We start from the raw sequence: 16,256 nt of genomic DNA on the forward strand, positions 1-16,256 counted from the left end.
ATTATTTCTGTAATTATACACTGTTGACACTTTCCTTACACCTAACCCTACACTTAAACCTACCCATACCACCACACCTGTCCCTAACCTTACCCGTATTCCACCTCAGTATCAGCAAAAGTGCTTTGTAATACAATATGAACACACAAAGTACATTGTACTTATTGTTTTTTTTATGTAAGTACATAGAAGTTAAGGCCACCTAATATAAAGTGGGACCACAAATGATTTCTATTTAAAATAAATGCTGTTCATTTGAATCATCTATTCGTTGAAGAATCCTGACAAAAAAATGCTTCAGTGTCCACAAAAACATATATTCACAACACAACAATTGTAACATTGATAATAATAAGACATTTTTTTGATATTCAAATCAACATATTAGAATGATTTTTGAAGGTGACATTGAAGACTAGAGTAATAGCTGATGAAATATTACTATGTGATATATATATATATATATAGCGCCTATAAAGTTTTTGAAATTTATGATGTCCGTCTAGTTTTCCCTCTGAGAAATAGTTGCCTCTAACATCTGAACTTAAACATTAACACTAGTTTCCGTTTCATGTTTTTCAATTTCTCCCACAGGGGCTCCTTGTTACTCCAAACCTCCATCCCTGTTGGGTCCTTACCCACGGAACCCCTCTTTTGACTACCCCTGGGGCTTCAACCCCTACCTCCCAGGGGCCTTTTCTCTGAACAACTGTCCCAAATTGCCCCCAGGCTCCCTCTACTCCTCACATTTCTACCCCAACCCACTCCAGTCCAGCTTATCTCAGCTACCGCACCCCTTCTCTTCACTCTTACCCCCCGGAGACACGACCGGGGCAGAACGCGGTCAAACGGGAGGAACTAACGGTCAGCCCCCCAGACTCTGCATCCCACCATACCCAGGGAGCTTGCCACTGGGCCGGACTGAGTTGGGGAACGGGGGTACGGGTGGAGGCGACCGGGAAAGAGGGGAGACCAACACTGGTGTCACAGGTGGAGGTCTTGGTTTAGGTTTAGGCCTAGGATTGGGTTTGGGTGGGCTCAGCGTGGGAAGCGGAGGAGGAGGCCGTCAAAGCCCTTCAGAGCGGAGAAAGGGTGTGAAGCAGGATCCAGAGTCTGACTCTGAGCTGGAGATAACAGACCTGAGCGACTGCAGCTCGGAGAATGAGAACGAACCAGACTTCTCTCTAGGGAAGGTGCCAAGGCTGGGTGGTCGCTCACACCTTCTAGAGACCAAATCCGGGGGTCTCGGGGGAGTCCTGCCCCCTCTCTCTTCTCTTCCTCCTCCTGTGTCTCCACATCCCCTCAAAAGTCTGGGACCCCTGACTCCTCCACCGTCATCCCTCCCTCCATCCCTCTCTCCCTCCCTCAGTATGGTTGACCGGCACAGGGAAACAGAGACAGTTAAACTTGCTCACAGTTAATATGTTCTGTTGTGTGATTTTTGATGTCTTGCAGGTTCTCTTTCTTTTTTTTCTGTCTGTGTATTTGTGAAATAATTCTGTATATTCCCATTTCATTTTTTCCCTTCCTTGGTTCCAGAGTCCTCCGATGCCGCTCATGCAGTTTAAAATATCAGTGCTTTCAATTTCTTCAATTTCTGTATCATACAATGAGATTTTCAATGCAATCTTGTCATTCTGAGAGTAGAGCAGTACACACACAAACACACACTAACAAAAAAAAAGATTAGAATGTTTAAATATCGAAATGATTCTCATTTTCTAATCTCAGTTAGGAAACAGAGATATTTTATAGCCAAGACAGCACAGTAATGGAATATGCACATCTTTTATCACCACTTTCTGAATTGCACTGCATTCTGGTCATGCTGAGATATGCAGTAAGTTTGTTCTGCTCTGTGTATGTCACAGACTTTTCCATAAGTTAATGCTAAGCTCTGCAATACAGTGTTCAGCTGAACAGTATAAAACAAGCAAAATGCAATAATGGCAACACTGATAGTAATTTTAAGGTGATTCAGTGTTGCAATAAAGCACTTTTGTTTTATTGTGCTGATTCAGAAAAATATATGGTCAAACATTGCCATCTTGTGGTTATATTTTCAAAGCCCTTCATGTTTTTTAAGACAAACTTTTATTTGTTTGTTTATTTATTTATTTATTTATTTATTTATTATTTTAACTTTCAGATTTCATGGTCAGTCGGTGTCTTTTTTAAACAACATTCAAAAACTTTATGAGCCTGAGAATGAGAGACAGAGTCAATGCTGCTCATGTCAGTGAATATTTAAAGTTTGTATCTATTTCATTGTATATATTTTATTATTGTGTACATTATGTTTAATTACTATTACTATATGGGATAGTTGTATTGGTGTCATTTTACTCTCTACGAGTGATATATGAGACAGGGAAATGGATAAGTATATGTGTAGTGACCCAAAGTTGACTAAGAAGGGGCAATTGTTTTTCACATTGCTCATAAGAGTTTAGACAGGGAGGTGTGCAAAAAAAAATTATAATTCTGCTCCCTCTAATTGTGCCCTGTGGAAATTTTCTCCAGATAGCTCAGAAAAGTAGATGACCCTACTGGACTGAGTTATGCCGCTAGTTTCATATTTCAATAATTCATTCACCCAGTGGTGATGTACTATAATTAATCAAGTGTGAATAATATTAGTTCCAGCATCTGCTCATTTCTTTAACCAATGTTCATTCTAATGTTTAAGTTTGATATATGAACATCCAATCTGAATGTAAAGACAATGTTTTGGAGCAGAATGACACACGTTGATGAATGGATTTACCATTTAAGACAAGGTGGGAAAAAATGGGCCTACCCAGAACATGTTTAATGCAAAGGCAAAACAAAAGCAAGGTTTTACAAAATATGTGCCAACAATATTTACGGATATATTGTTACAATTCTTTGTAAAGTTCTTATCTGATTCTAGATAAGAATTTGAAAGAGTTGTTACATGACAGTTGGTGCCTTGACTTGCCCGTACTAAAGGAGATTTCATCTGTACATAGAACTTTGTGTATTTGTGTGTACACATTGAAAAAAAAAAATACAATTTACCTAACAGTAAAGCTTTTTCTTTGTTTTATTGTGCAATTTAAAACAGAAAGGATGACTAGAACAAAAAATGAGTAAAGAGTAATATCTTCAAAAGCAATAAACAATATTCTTGAGATTCAATTGTAAGAGTGTGGATTTTTCTCTGGCGTTCAGGTCTATGTGATTTTTAGATCAAATGCATCTAGTTAAAAATAGGCTGGGGTAATCGTTCATTGGTCTGTCTGTGTTAAAAGTTTCCTTAGTTGGTCTACATCCTGTCAGGTATCAAACTCGCGGCATTTTTATTTATTTTAATTTGAGATTAATTATGATGAATAAACAACTAGTTAACTCTATAGGGCATATTTCCTGCATACAAAATATGAGTGCAGTATATTTAAAGAGTCCCGATATTCATACAAATGGAGGGGAACCGATTTAGTGTAACACTGAACGGAACCATCCGGGCATACATGAAAGATTTTTTGGACATCTTTCGGCCTCTGGTGGTCGCAAGTCACACAGGAAGTGGCAGTGGACGGCGAAAAGTTACGTTTCCAACGCAAAAACACATAGCTTTCTGTCGAGTGCACTTAGGGGTTATTGAACTTATTTAATGATCATATGCACATTAAGAAGAATGATTTAGTCCTGCTTTTATATCTGCTGTCAAACGTCACGCGTTTAAATTTGTCTCCACTTCCGCGTACAATGTTTTTTTCCAACGACATACGACAACTTTAGAACAGGAAGCCTTTCAGAGGCGCTTGACACTTCGTCTCACCTTTTTGAAGGTAAGTTTTAAGCTTAAACGTCTGGAAAACATGGTGTTTTGATTTTGGGACAGTTTATTATTTTTCTTGTGCGCAATGTTGGGATTTGTCATCAGAGGGAGCTTTCGCGTGCTTGATTACTAGCGCGATCCGATCCTGTCCGTTGCTCTGCAGCGAGAGGAATTTGTATTTGGCTACAATGTAACCTTTGCCATCATTCCTAATATTTCCGTCTAACGTTACCCGCGCCTCTATTTTTCAACAAACAAACAGCGACGATAACATTTCAATCTCTAGCTTATCCACGAGGTGCTCTGAAAGAGCAAATACAATTGATTCCGATATTAATTTGACGGCTAAACAGTTTTGCATCAAATGTCTCGACAAAATGTTTGCAGCACATGCCAGAGCAATGTCAACGTACAGTTTGCGCTGTTAATATTTCATCCTGATTAGCAATGGCATGTCGTTAGCGCTATGCTGCAATTCATTTAATACATTTATAATAAGCTGATTATATCAACTGTAGTTCGTAACGAGTAGACATAGCTAAGTCATGCAGGTGAAACGAGCCTGAATTGTTGTAGCCTGATACTGCATATCAGCACGGCTGTTATTCCGCACGATTATAATTGTCATATGGTTTTCATACAACAGTTTAATATACAGTTAGGCTACTATATATTTATTCTATGGAACAAAACAAAAAAACTTTTACGTATCAACAACTCAATGAACAACTGAAAGCCTGGTCTGGATCAGCATTCATAAGTGGATTTCCTCTCATTTCTCCAGGCCTTCTGTAATCACTGCGCTGTTGTTCCACCCCATGTTTTGTTTGCGACTGATAAGAGAAACCCAGTTGAAGCGAAAATAATGCTGCAATGACTTATAAAAACCTGCAAATCGCTGAAAGCAACCCCCCTCCCCGCCCCTCTTCTATTCGTGGGAGAAAACAGCAACTTCAACTTTTAGAAAACTTGCTCCTAGCTTTTCAACTTTACACTAGGCTACTCGCATTCTTCAGCCTTGTGCTGTTACATTAAATAACTACACTCTTGAAACACCACAATCTATCAGATTTGAGCCAGAAATTGCCTGCTGTATAATGCGTTTATAATTATCCCTGGCAGGCAGAAACAAATAGGGTTTGTTGTGAATTTTATTGATATACTTTAATAAACTGAGTACGAATTGTAGCCCTTGTACTTGTCCATACATAAAGTACCTTTAACTTCAGACTCAGTTTGTTTTTGCAGGCGTTTTATAAGCGAATGTCAAGGTAAATTGATGTTAGCCATTGTTTACATTTTATGTTTGGCTTCCAGGTAATTCGTTGTGTAGAAAACCACCGTAGTCCATTACATTTTTGGGCAAGGAGCACTTAAGAAGCGTCGTTAGTCTTGATGTAGTTCTTAGCTACGACCGTCTGACAGCTAGAGTGAACTGGGATTAGATTAGTTTAACCTTCATGGCGTGAGCCTTGTTCATATTTATTGGATGCATTTGAAGAGAAATTGCAGTCATCAGTTAACCTGCCTGTATTTCTCTGTCAGCTGATAGTACTTGGGTTTCATCCCACTGTTGTTTTATGTAAACATTATCATTGCTTGTTTTCTGGATGTTGTTGCTTCAGACTATATTCAGACTATTATTTGGACTAAAAGTGCACCACTGTATAATGTATAATCCTTTAAGAGTCTGTTCAGATTATTTTGTTACAGGACTAACACATTGAATGGCTAAACAAGTGTTGTTGCTGTGGTTACGTTACTGTAGTAGATCATAATGGAAAAACAGGAAGACAACATAGATGCTTAGAGCTTCAGGCTTTTTTGGCATGGATGGTACAACCCATCACAAAGAGATTCCTAATTACTGTAGTTCAGTGGAAAAGCTGGAATGATTATGTTGTCACGAAAGCCAGTTGGATTGGCTTTGTGCATGATCTGCAAGATTCAAACTAGTTTGTATTAAAAGTATCAAAGCAAGCATTCTAATCTAGAATATGTACAACCATCCTCTTGTGTAAGAGGTCACCATGATTTTGCCAAGACAGACATGTTCCTGGAACACCATTCCTGTCTGAAAATTTTGTCCTTACCATATCATGTTGCAAGTTCCTATAATTTATCCCTGAAATGAGGAGGAAATGATGAATAACACTGATGTAGAATAACCTAACCCTGGTTGTACGTCTAAACTAACATAAACTGTAAACTTGTCCCGCAAATCTGGTTGGTTGATTGGAATGTTGTTTCAGGATCAGCAAAAATGTTAATACCGAATCCACACTTACTGTGTGCAGTATTAATTATTCAAATACAATACTGTATAGGGTGTGTATTATTTTTACAAATATTTTTGCAAGTGTTGTTCACCTTGACTGCATTTATTTGCTCAAAAATGCAGTAAAAACTTAAATATTCTGACCATTTAAAATGTATGTTTTTTATTTTAATAGATTTTTAAAGGTAATTTATTTTTGTGATTGCAAATCTGAATTTTCAGCATCATCCACAGCCTCTCTTCAATGTCACATGACCCTTCAAGAATCATTCTAATATGCTGTTTAGCTGCTCCAGAATCTCTTCTTCTTCTTCTTCTTTTATTTTAGAAAATAATAGAAAGAACAGCATTTATTTGAAATGCAAACCTTTTGTAACAATGTAAAACTCCTCGGTTACATCTGCTCATTTCTTCCAAATGCATTCTTGCTGAATGAAAGTATTGATTGAAAAATAATAATAAAAAACATATTACTGACTCTGTATGGCATGAGAATATTCTACCATGCATCATGGTGCTACAGTTTTGAAAATACTGCGGCACTGCTAGTATTTCAAGACTCATCACATCACCACTGTAGCACCTGTACACCGTGCAGTAAGTTGGTGTGAAGTACTTTTCTCCCAGATTTGTCATTTGAATGGATAATAACTGTAACAATGTCTCAGTGCCCTTACCACTTCCTCTTCCTGTTCTGACATTGCTCGTCTCTCTCTCTCTCTCTCTCTCTCTCTCTCTCTCTCTCTCTCTCTCTCTCTCTCTCTCTGTGTGTGTGTGACTTTTATATAGAGAGGCAAGTACAATCTTGTCAAACTATCTTTCTTTTGAAGGAATGCAGACCATTTAATTTTGTTTCAGTTGTCTGTTTCTTGATAGTTTCTTGTTAATATTACTTTTAGACCTTCCTGTAAGACTTAAAGCACTTTTTTTCATTTGTATCTTTGTTCTATTGTATATATTTTCACATTTATTGTAATTAGTTTCTAAATCAATTACTGATTGTTTACTTGTCTTTTTACTTTTTATAAAAGTAATCTTTTTAATATTTGGCAAAGGATAATTTTGCCTTATGTCTTGTCTAGGCAAATTAACTGTATACAATTATTGTGATATAAAAGTCTCATATTGCACTATTTTGCTAAAAGTTTTGGGACATCTGCCTTTACATGCATATTAGGGCTGCACGATTTGGGGAAAATATATAATTGCGATTATTCTGGGTAAAATTGCGATTGCGAGTTAAAATGCGATTATTGTTATTATTATTTTTTACAAATGAAAAAAGTGTGTATACAACATTTTGTGTTTTTATATTAATGTGACTAATAATAATAATTATGATTATTATTACTGCTAAAAATATTTTTAAAAATAAGAAATATTACCATTACAATAACATTTTCATAATTACAAATAAAAGAGTGTGTCAGAATAAATATAACAATATAATACTAATTATTATTATTATTTTTGTAATATTTTACAGAAAACTTATTTTACAACAAAAAAAAAACTGCTGGGTTACCTATTAATATGCAGACAGCCTATGACTAAAAAACACTAGAAAGGTCTAAGCCTAAGAAGCTATTGTAAAAAAATAAAATAAAAGATGTGTATATATATATATCTTTCATATATATCTTTCAGACGGAGCGGCGTTACTCCTGATCACAGAGCCGCTCTTCGCTAACACACTGGGCATTTATTTATTTAATTAAAATCGCAGCCTTTGAGCTTTCATAATCGCACACAAGCCAAATCGCGATTGCAGTTCGATTTCGATTAATCGTGCAGCCCTAATGCATATAAACTTTAATAACATCCCATTAGTAATCTGTAGGGTTTAATATAAAGTTGGCCCAGAACAGCTTCAACTCTTCTGTGAAGGCTTTCCACAAGGTTTATGAGTGCACATTAAGATTTCCTATCACTAGAACTAAGGGGCCAGGCCCAACCCCGGAAAAACAACCCATTATCCCCCCTCCTCCAAACTTTACATTTGGCACAATGCAGTCAGTTAAGTACCATTCTTCCAGCAACCGCCAACCCCAGACCTGTCCATCCAATTCCCAGACAGAGAAGCATGATTCGTCACTACAGAGAACACGTCTTCACTGCTCTAGTGTCCAATGGCGGCATGCTTTACACCACAGCATCTGACGCTTTACATTGCACTTGATGTAAGGCTTGGATGCAGTTGCTCACTATAGAAACCCATTCCATGAAGCTCTCTATGCACTGTTCTTGAGCTAATCTGAATGGAGACCCATTCTTTCACAAATGTTTGTAGAAGCATCTTCATGCCTAGCTGGTTGATTTTATGTACATGTGGCCATGAAAGTGATTGGAACATCTGAATTCAATGATTTGGAGGGGTGTCCCAGTGCTTTTGGCAATATAGTGCATACACATCTTTTTCCGTGCTTGTAAAAACAACCTATTGTTGAGTAGTAAACTTCCTGAATGCACATAACGCAGTTTCATTTTTAATATTAAAAGATCTGTCTTGAAAAAATGATGGGACAAATTTTAGTAAGTTTGTGTATGCATGGATGCCTGTCCAGCAGGTGAGAAAACGTGAACACCAGGGAGTTTCTTGTCGCAGAAGGATAATAAGTTATTGAATGTAGCTTTAAATGATATAATTGGTTTTCTGGTGAATTGAGTTTGCAAATTTCTACTTAAAATGGACCATCAGAAGGCCAGTGCAAACAGCAGCAGTGTCTTCTGTTTGTGTGTTTATGCAGTGACAAAGCTCTCACAGTGTGCTGTGGATGTGTATACGTGTAATGTGATGTTTTTGGCATGCTTTGCTGAGGCAACAGAAACTGCTGGTGTTCTCTGACCCATGAACAAAGAACCCAATGTCTTGCCATGAGTAATAGTAGTTGCGTATGTCTGGGTGGGAGGTATGTTTGTGGAATCTGTCAGTGGATGTGTTCGCAGCGTGAATTGTGCTTGTATTTTATTAGGAAGCAAAGGTGTGTGCAGACACTTGAACCATATTCAGATGCAAAGGTGGGTAAAAAAGTTACTTGTTACATAAGTGGAGAAAATATAGCTTAAAATGTGTTAAAAGAAAGAGTGACAGAGAAGCATATTCTTAAAGAGAAGGTATAATTTAGGGTTATATGTCTTTTATATGAAAATTAAAACAACTAGGGCCGATTGAAACTAGGAAATCGATAAAGAAGAAAAAACAAAGGAGAGATTTAATATATTCTTCTGGGAAAATTTTGATACCAATTTCCAGAGATGTGCATGCCATACATTTTAAACGTGGTTGAGGGTAGAACGATTACTGCTGTGACTGGTATCCTTTATTTAATTTTTTTCCACAACCACTAAATTGCCTTGTCGTAAAGTAGTGCATATTTATAGATATGAATAATCATTTGAAGTGTATTGTTTGTTTTATACACACTGAAAATAGACTGTATTTGATGGAAATTCCAGAATTGTCAGGTCAATGTTTATATTGTTGTCAACGAATGGGATTCTAAATATAATTTTGACTTTTTAAAAACTAATTTTGAGAGTATTAATAGACAAGAATAAACCTGGTGTTCTCTATGGTTCCTGTTCTTTTCCGATAACAAAGCACTTGAATGCGACGATCATAATCACAACTTCATAGGTAGTAAAAACCTTTTGATAGCACAAGTGGAGGCAACATAACCCAACACAATAGGAACCACTAGTCATGTAAGTGTACGCTGATTGGCCACCAGCACCTGCCATTTTTAATAAAGTCGTGTACTACACACACAGATTATAGCTTATATACACCGATCAGGCATTATGACCCCTTCCTAATATTGTGTTGATCCTCTTTTTGCTGCCACAACAGCCCTGACCCCTTGAGACATGGACTCCACTAGACCCCTGATGGTGTGCTGTGGTGTCTGGCACCAAGATGTTACTAGCAGATCCTTTAAGTCCTGCAAGTAGCGAGGTAGGGCTTCCATGGATCAGACTTGTTTTTTTCAGTACGTCCACAGATTCTTGATTGGATTGAGATCTGGGGAATTTGGAAGTCAACACCTCCATCTCTCTCATCTCTCATCTCTCTCATCTCCATCTCATTTTTGGTTTGTGGCATTATCCTGCTGAAAGATGCAACTGCTACTAGGGAATACCATTTCCATGAAAGTGTAGGTCTGCAACAAGCTTAGGTAGGTGGTATGTGTCAAAGTAACATCCACATGGACGGCAGGACCCAAGATTTTCCAGCAGAACATTGCCCAAAGCATCATACTGCCTCCGCGGACATGCCTTCTTCCCATAGAACATCCTGGTGCCATGTCTTCCCCACTTCCCCCGGTGAAGGGGGACACACGCACCCAGCCATACATGTGATGTAACCGAAAATGGGATTCATTAGACCAGGGCACCTTTTTCCATTGGACAGGGGTCAGCATGGGCACCCTGACTGGTCTGTGGCTATGCAGCCCTATACAACAAACTGCATTGTGTATACATACTTCTTTTTATCAGAACCAGCATTAACTTCTTGAGCAATTTGAGCTACAGTAGCTTGTCTGTTTTATTGGACCATACTGGCCAGGCTTCACACCCCACTTGCCTCAATGAGTCTTGGTCCTTTCTTGGTCCACCTTTGATAGATACTGATGGACTGCAGACCTGGAACACACCACGAGAGCTGCAGTTTTGGAGATGCACTAACCAAGTCTTCGAGCGATTACACTTTGGGCCTTATCAAACTCGCTCAAATCCTTAAGCTTGTCCATATATTTTCAGAAAATTTTAATTTGCTGCCTAACCCACTGAAAAGTGCTGTGAGGAAGAGATGGTTAGCATTATTCACTTCATTTACATTTACATTTATGCATTTGGCAGACGCTTTTATCCAAAGTGACTTGCATTGAATTCAAGGTACACATTTTACATTATTGTCAGTTCTTGCTTTCCCTGGGAATCGAACCCATGACCTTGGTGTTGCTAGCGCCATGTTCTACTAGTTGAGCTACAGGAAAGCCAGTTCATCATAATGTCATGCCTGATTGGTGTATTTACTAAATAAACTAACTCTATGAACGTGATAGATGGCCCTATCAACCTCTACGATAAGAAGAAAATTTAACGGTGAGGGGACCAAGCTAAACATGATTATGCATTTCTTCTCAGCTAGCAACATTGGGCATCAACCACACAACAAACACTAATACGTTTTCATATATTGTCTACTTTCTTTGTGTAAAAGTTCTATCTCATAACGTATTAGACAGTTCAGAAGAACATAAAGTAATGAAGGTGGGGAATGGGAGTCTTGTGTTATCGGGCTCCTGATTTTCTCAGTGCCGTTAAAAAAAAAACGTTTTCCTCTGGTGTCAACAAGCGTGTCTTACATCGCACCAGGAGTGTGAATGCCACCAGGAAAATGCCCTTTGGGGAACAGTTTTTAGAGAAGCACCCTGGTGGCTAGTTTCTAGAACTATCCAGTTTGAAAGGAGCTATAGACAGCTGAAAAGAAAGAGAACAGGACTTTTGTGGATGTCTTTGACTGTTGAGCTGCAAATGCAGGGTTTCTTAAGATGCAGTGTCAAGTTAAAAGTTGTCAACTTTAAATAAAAATGTGTCTCAAGATCCCTGTGTTCTTTGGCATTCTGTCTGTCTTTGTCCATATGCTCAGTGTGTTCTGGCGCAGGGAGTTGCCTGTAGTGCACTTCAGGTGCATTCACACTGACAGTGAATTCAAATTGATCTGAACTGAAGTCATTCCTTCACAGAGGGGCAGACTGTAATCAGTTGGATTAAGCAATCGAGTAAAAAAAGCACATTTTTAAAGGTGTCATGAACTGGCTTTTGTAAAAATTAAATTATACTGTTGTCTGAGGTGAACTCGTTCACATGGTTTTTACATTCAAAAACATTGTAATGAAAATGTAATAGGCTATATTCTACCCTGATTTCTCTCATGGAACGTGCATTTTTATGGGCATGCCACACTGAAGAGTAGGGCTGTCAATGAATATTCTAAATTCAAATATATATTTTTTATGGTTTTTAAAAAACGAATTTCGAAGGTGAAAATTAATATTCAAATAAGAATAAAAAAGACGCCATGGTAGTAGAGGCGTGGCTGTCTGCTTTGTGAGTGAGCGTGCGCATGGGGGTTCAGGGACAGCCAGGTCACAGTAGTCGCACTGTCACTGCTGAAAGTTGACGCGTCTTGCATGGAAGATGATAGAAAGTGCAGAGCCCAACTCGACCGCAGCAGAGAAAGAAAATTTAACCCTCCAAAATCTAAAAAGCCATGTCTGTAAGTACTTTGGATTTTGGTCGGTAGCAGGTAAAAATTGTTGAGCTGCGAGATAAAGTTGTATGCAAGCTATGTAAGATACAGTTAGCATACCATGCCTTATTTTACTTAACGTTAAATAGAAACGTTACTGAAGTGTAGGCTACTGTACTGACTGAATAGATACTGCATTAATAAAGGATAAATGCACTGCCTCCACTGGTTTGATTATTGACCTTTTCATGTTAAGAAAAAGTTCCACGTTTAGCACAGCTCGCTCGGAGCGCTCAATATGCTGTAAAACTTCAATTAATATTAATAATATTTGTTTCAATCACTGAATGAAGCCTGCTATATCTGGGACAAGAGTCGCGAGTCTCGCTACCTTAAATTGCTTGCACAAAACGAATTGCCCTCAGGTTTCACAAACGCACACACACACACACGCCAAGTAAGTTACACACAGCATGATCAAAACTTCTGTGGTTTTTGTATTTTTAAATAAATAAAATATCAAAAACAAATATCAAGTCAAGAGAATTAACAGTGCATATCAAGAAAGGAATGTTATTTCACTATTTAAGATTTTACGAGCCCTGTCCCATACATGTTTGATCCTCAATCGCAATGAACCAACAACACAAATAAAGGCTTCTTCACGTACACACAATAGATGTCAAACGATCTGTAACAATGCAATACTTTCACATAATATTTTTTTTTTTAACTCACAATAGTGTTGCTTCATTCATTCATCCATGTAATCTCATCCTGTCTGCAAATCCAGTCTCTTGTTAACAAACAAATCCATGAGTAAATTAAGGAAAAAACGTGCAATGTCTTCCCCACATGAGCTGGATATTCATTAAAAATAAGTTCATCTATGCATTCATAATATTGGAATCCGAATGAAGCTTATGCTGTATGTTTATTGCTTGGAAGTTCGGTCCGGTTTAGCTCTATGAGGCACGAGTCAGTGGGTGGGGCTACAGAATCAGGCATTGTTCTTATTTTGTTAGGGTCGTGTTTCACCACACAATGCCATCAAGGTGTGGCATATTCTGAGATATTGCCTGGCCTGGGGTCAATAAAACCTTTTCTTTTATTAACAAGGAAGATTTCAGCTCTGAAACTTGAAAACTCTGAAACTAAAGCTCAAGGGAAAGTTGATTTCTCAATTCATCTGCCCTTTAATCTCACAAAAACATGATGGTAGTATTTAAAGCTTCAATTCCTGAATTTTGGTATTGGTCAGAGGGCATGATTGTGTAATAAAAAAAGTATCATTTTGTAATGTTTGTTTTTCAGAAACAACATGATTTGTTGCAGTTTCTTTACATATATAATGTGTGTGTGTGTGTGTGTGTGTGTGTGTGTGTGTGTATATATATACATATATATACATGTGTGTATATATATATATATATATATATATATACATATATCCACTAGTCAAATGTGTGTCAAATAAATAAAAAAGTGTATATATATATATATATATATATATATATATATATATATATATATATATATATATATATATATATATATATATATATTATATAAATTATATATATATATATATATATATATATATATATATATATATATATATATATATATATATATATATATATATATATATATATATTATAAATTATAAATAAATGTTCCATCACCACAACAGCACCACAGTTCCATCTCTTTGTGGTAATACATACTGCATTTCATCAGAAACTGCACCGTACAAAAAAAATGGAATCAGAGTCTGTGATCAAAGTGCTATTGGTCAAAAATCACAACAACAGACCATACTGCAGTACTTACTGGCAGTGATTTCACAGTAAATGTGCCATTTACTGCTATATTCAGCAGTTATTATCATCACTCAGCGACTCCGGAGCTGAAATTTATGATTCCACAGTATGGATTAGATAGATCTACTTAGATCTTGTCAGATCGCCGGCGCTAGATAGCAGCTACATGCTGGTTTGTTAAAGTCTGTGGTGTTGTCAGTTTCCGATGTACCTACCCCTAAATTTCACTACAAGCCAGTTAGGGATGGTATCTTTACATGTTGTTTGTTCTTCACATTGTCCAGCATTGAAAATACTAAAACAAATATCATATATTCTATATTTCGAATTTGTTTTTATATTGTAGTGCCCTTTTTTAATGTATGTATATCCACTAATAGTCTTCGTGATTAGTTTTAATTTACGATAATAGCCTTAATTGGAACTAGGTACGATTCAAAAGACTAAATTAATAGTTAAAATCCGTGGAATTATTCATTGCCATCCCTGTGTTGTATGTTTGATGCAAGGGCATATGCCAGAAAATGATGTGGTATTCCAGGATCCTCTTTCAGATGTTTGGCGGTGAGACGTGATGCAGGCGGGAATCGCTGAAGAGAAACGAGTTGCAGTCAGGTTGAGTCAGATCGCCCAGGGTGGAGTGATGAACTGACAGAATGATGGATGCAGTGACAGGACTGTGGAGGGGAAAGCAAGCAAGGCTGGCGGAGGGCAGGAAAATGATTTGATGTGGGGATGCCAGTGTTCAGATCTAGGAGTTGAGCTACAGAGTGATCACCTGTCTCCATTGAGACGACTTGTTTTGACCGAATTCTAGCATTTTCCTTTTTGTACTGGCACATTTTCAAGAAGTACAGATATAGTCATCTCTCAGACTTGACTTAAAATGGAGGTTAAATTTGGATGATCTTCCAGCTAAAAGGAACTCATAGTGTTTTTTAGGCGTATAGACTAAATGTGGTTGGCTCCGTAAGGAGGGTGGGTTGATTCCTGGCTGCCGATCACAGTGCTGGAGCTTCCTGCCGTTCCCTACCCCTCCAGCGCTCAGCGGTTGGACACAAACACAACATGATGTAAAGTTCCTGAATAACTGCTCCATTCAGAGATGTTCAACGTGAGAACATACATGGACACGTGTACACACTGAAACACAGATGCATACTCAGATGTTAACACACACACGCTGTATCCCGGGTCGGCATGCCAGTGGTGGAGCAAGTCTGTTGGGCAGCCGGAGAGACCAGGTTTGTGTGCAGTCAAAGGGCTCTGTGTTTGAAGCGGGCTGATTACTCCCTGGACTCGCAACCCACATTTGGAAACAGTTAGAGGGAGATTGCAAGCTGCCACAGCTTCTACCAATCAATGCTGTGGTGCAGTACTGGTTCACTCGCCCAGCAATTGTACATATTGGACAGTAGTGGCCTGCTTAGGCCTCAAACCCTAGCCTTAAAAGCTTGTAATTCTCATTCTGATTGTGACCTCTTAACAGTGTCATATGATGATAACTTTGGTAGTTGCAACATGTTTGTAAAACAATGTTTGTAATAAATAAAAGAAACCAAATACCATTTTAACTCTTTAACATTTGCTATTGACAAATTTTTATGGTTTTCTGTGTTTTTCCTGTTAAAATGTAAGAAGCATTATTATGCATCTTTTGAAAGAGTAGTGAATCTACTGATCAAAACCCAGGCGAAGAAGATGCAGAAACAAACGATAGCATATGTATTCGTATGCATATGTAAAATAACGTGAGCATCAACATTAAACTGCATATATATCAAAACAGCCTAATTTTACTGAATGAAATGTCGACCCAGGAAGTACTATAGGACTGTGAATGTTTTGATCATTGCTAAAAATCTGATCAAAGTGTAGTCTTTATCAAAAACATGATTTTCTCACCTTTTATTTTTGCTCACAATGTTGATTACTACAAAGGATGGAAGAAGCAAGAATGTTTTTTCTTGTGGTCTGTTCTTTTATTTTTAATATATTGCATGTTTAGATTTCCATGACACAACAGGGCTCGACATTAATTCTTGTCCGCTTGTCTGGGACAAGTGGATTTTTTGAAGGGGCAAGTGAAAGAAT

General features: G+C 37.7%; 2 protein-coding genes across 7 annotated transcripts in view; both read left to right on the forward strand.

Moving 5' to 3' along the window:
• erfl1 (Ets2 repressor factor like 1) overlaps positions 1-2,065 on the forward strand; it is a 42,842-nt gene extending 40,777 nt beyond the window's left edge. For both annotated transcript variants that reach the window (XM_067449647.1, XM_067449645.1), the window contains exon 7: positions 595-2,065. In XM_067449647.1, coding sequence (XP_067305748.1) covers positions 595-1,421 — 827 coding nt within the window. In that variant the 3' untranslated portion in view covers positions 1,422-2,065. The remainder of the gene's footprint in view (positions 1-594) is intronic.
• Positions 2,066-3,516: 1,451 nt separating this feature from the next.
• arhgef1 (Rho guanine nucleotide exchange factor (GEF) 1) overlaps positions 3,517-16,256 on the forward strand; it is a 47,095-nt gene continuing 34,355 nt past the window's right edge. For 4 of the 5 annotated variants that reach the window (XM_067448626.1, XM_067448629.1, XM_067448627.1 and 1 more), the window contains exon 1: positions 3,518-3,815. The gene's annotated coding sequence lies outside the window, so the exon portion shown is untranslated. Of the gene's footprint in view, positions 3,816-16,256 lie in introns of all 5 variants that reach the window. The other variant, XM_067448624.1, reaches the window with a different exon arrangement.

The sequence above is a fragment of the Pseudorasbora parva genome, chromosome 7 (genome assembly GCF_024679245.1).
Source record: "Pseudorasbora parva isolate DD20220531a chromosome 7, ASM2467924v1, whole genome shotgun sequence".
In the NCBI taxonomy this organism is placed as follows: domain Eukaryota; kingdom Metazoa; phylum Chordata; class Actinopteri; order Cypriniformes; family Gobionidae; genus Pseudorasbora; species Pseudorasbora parva.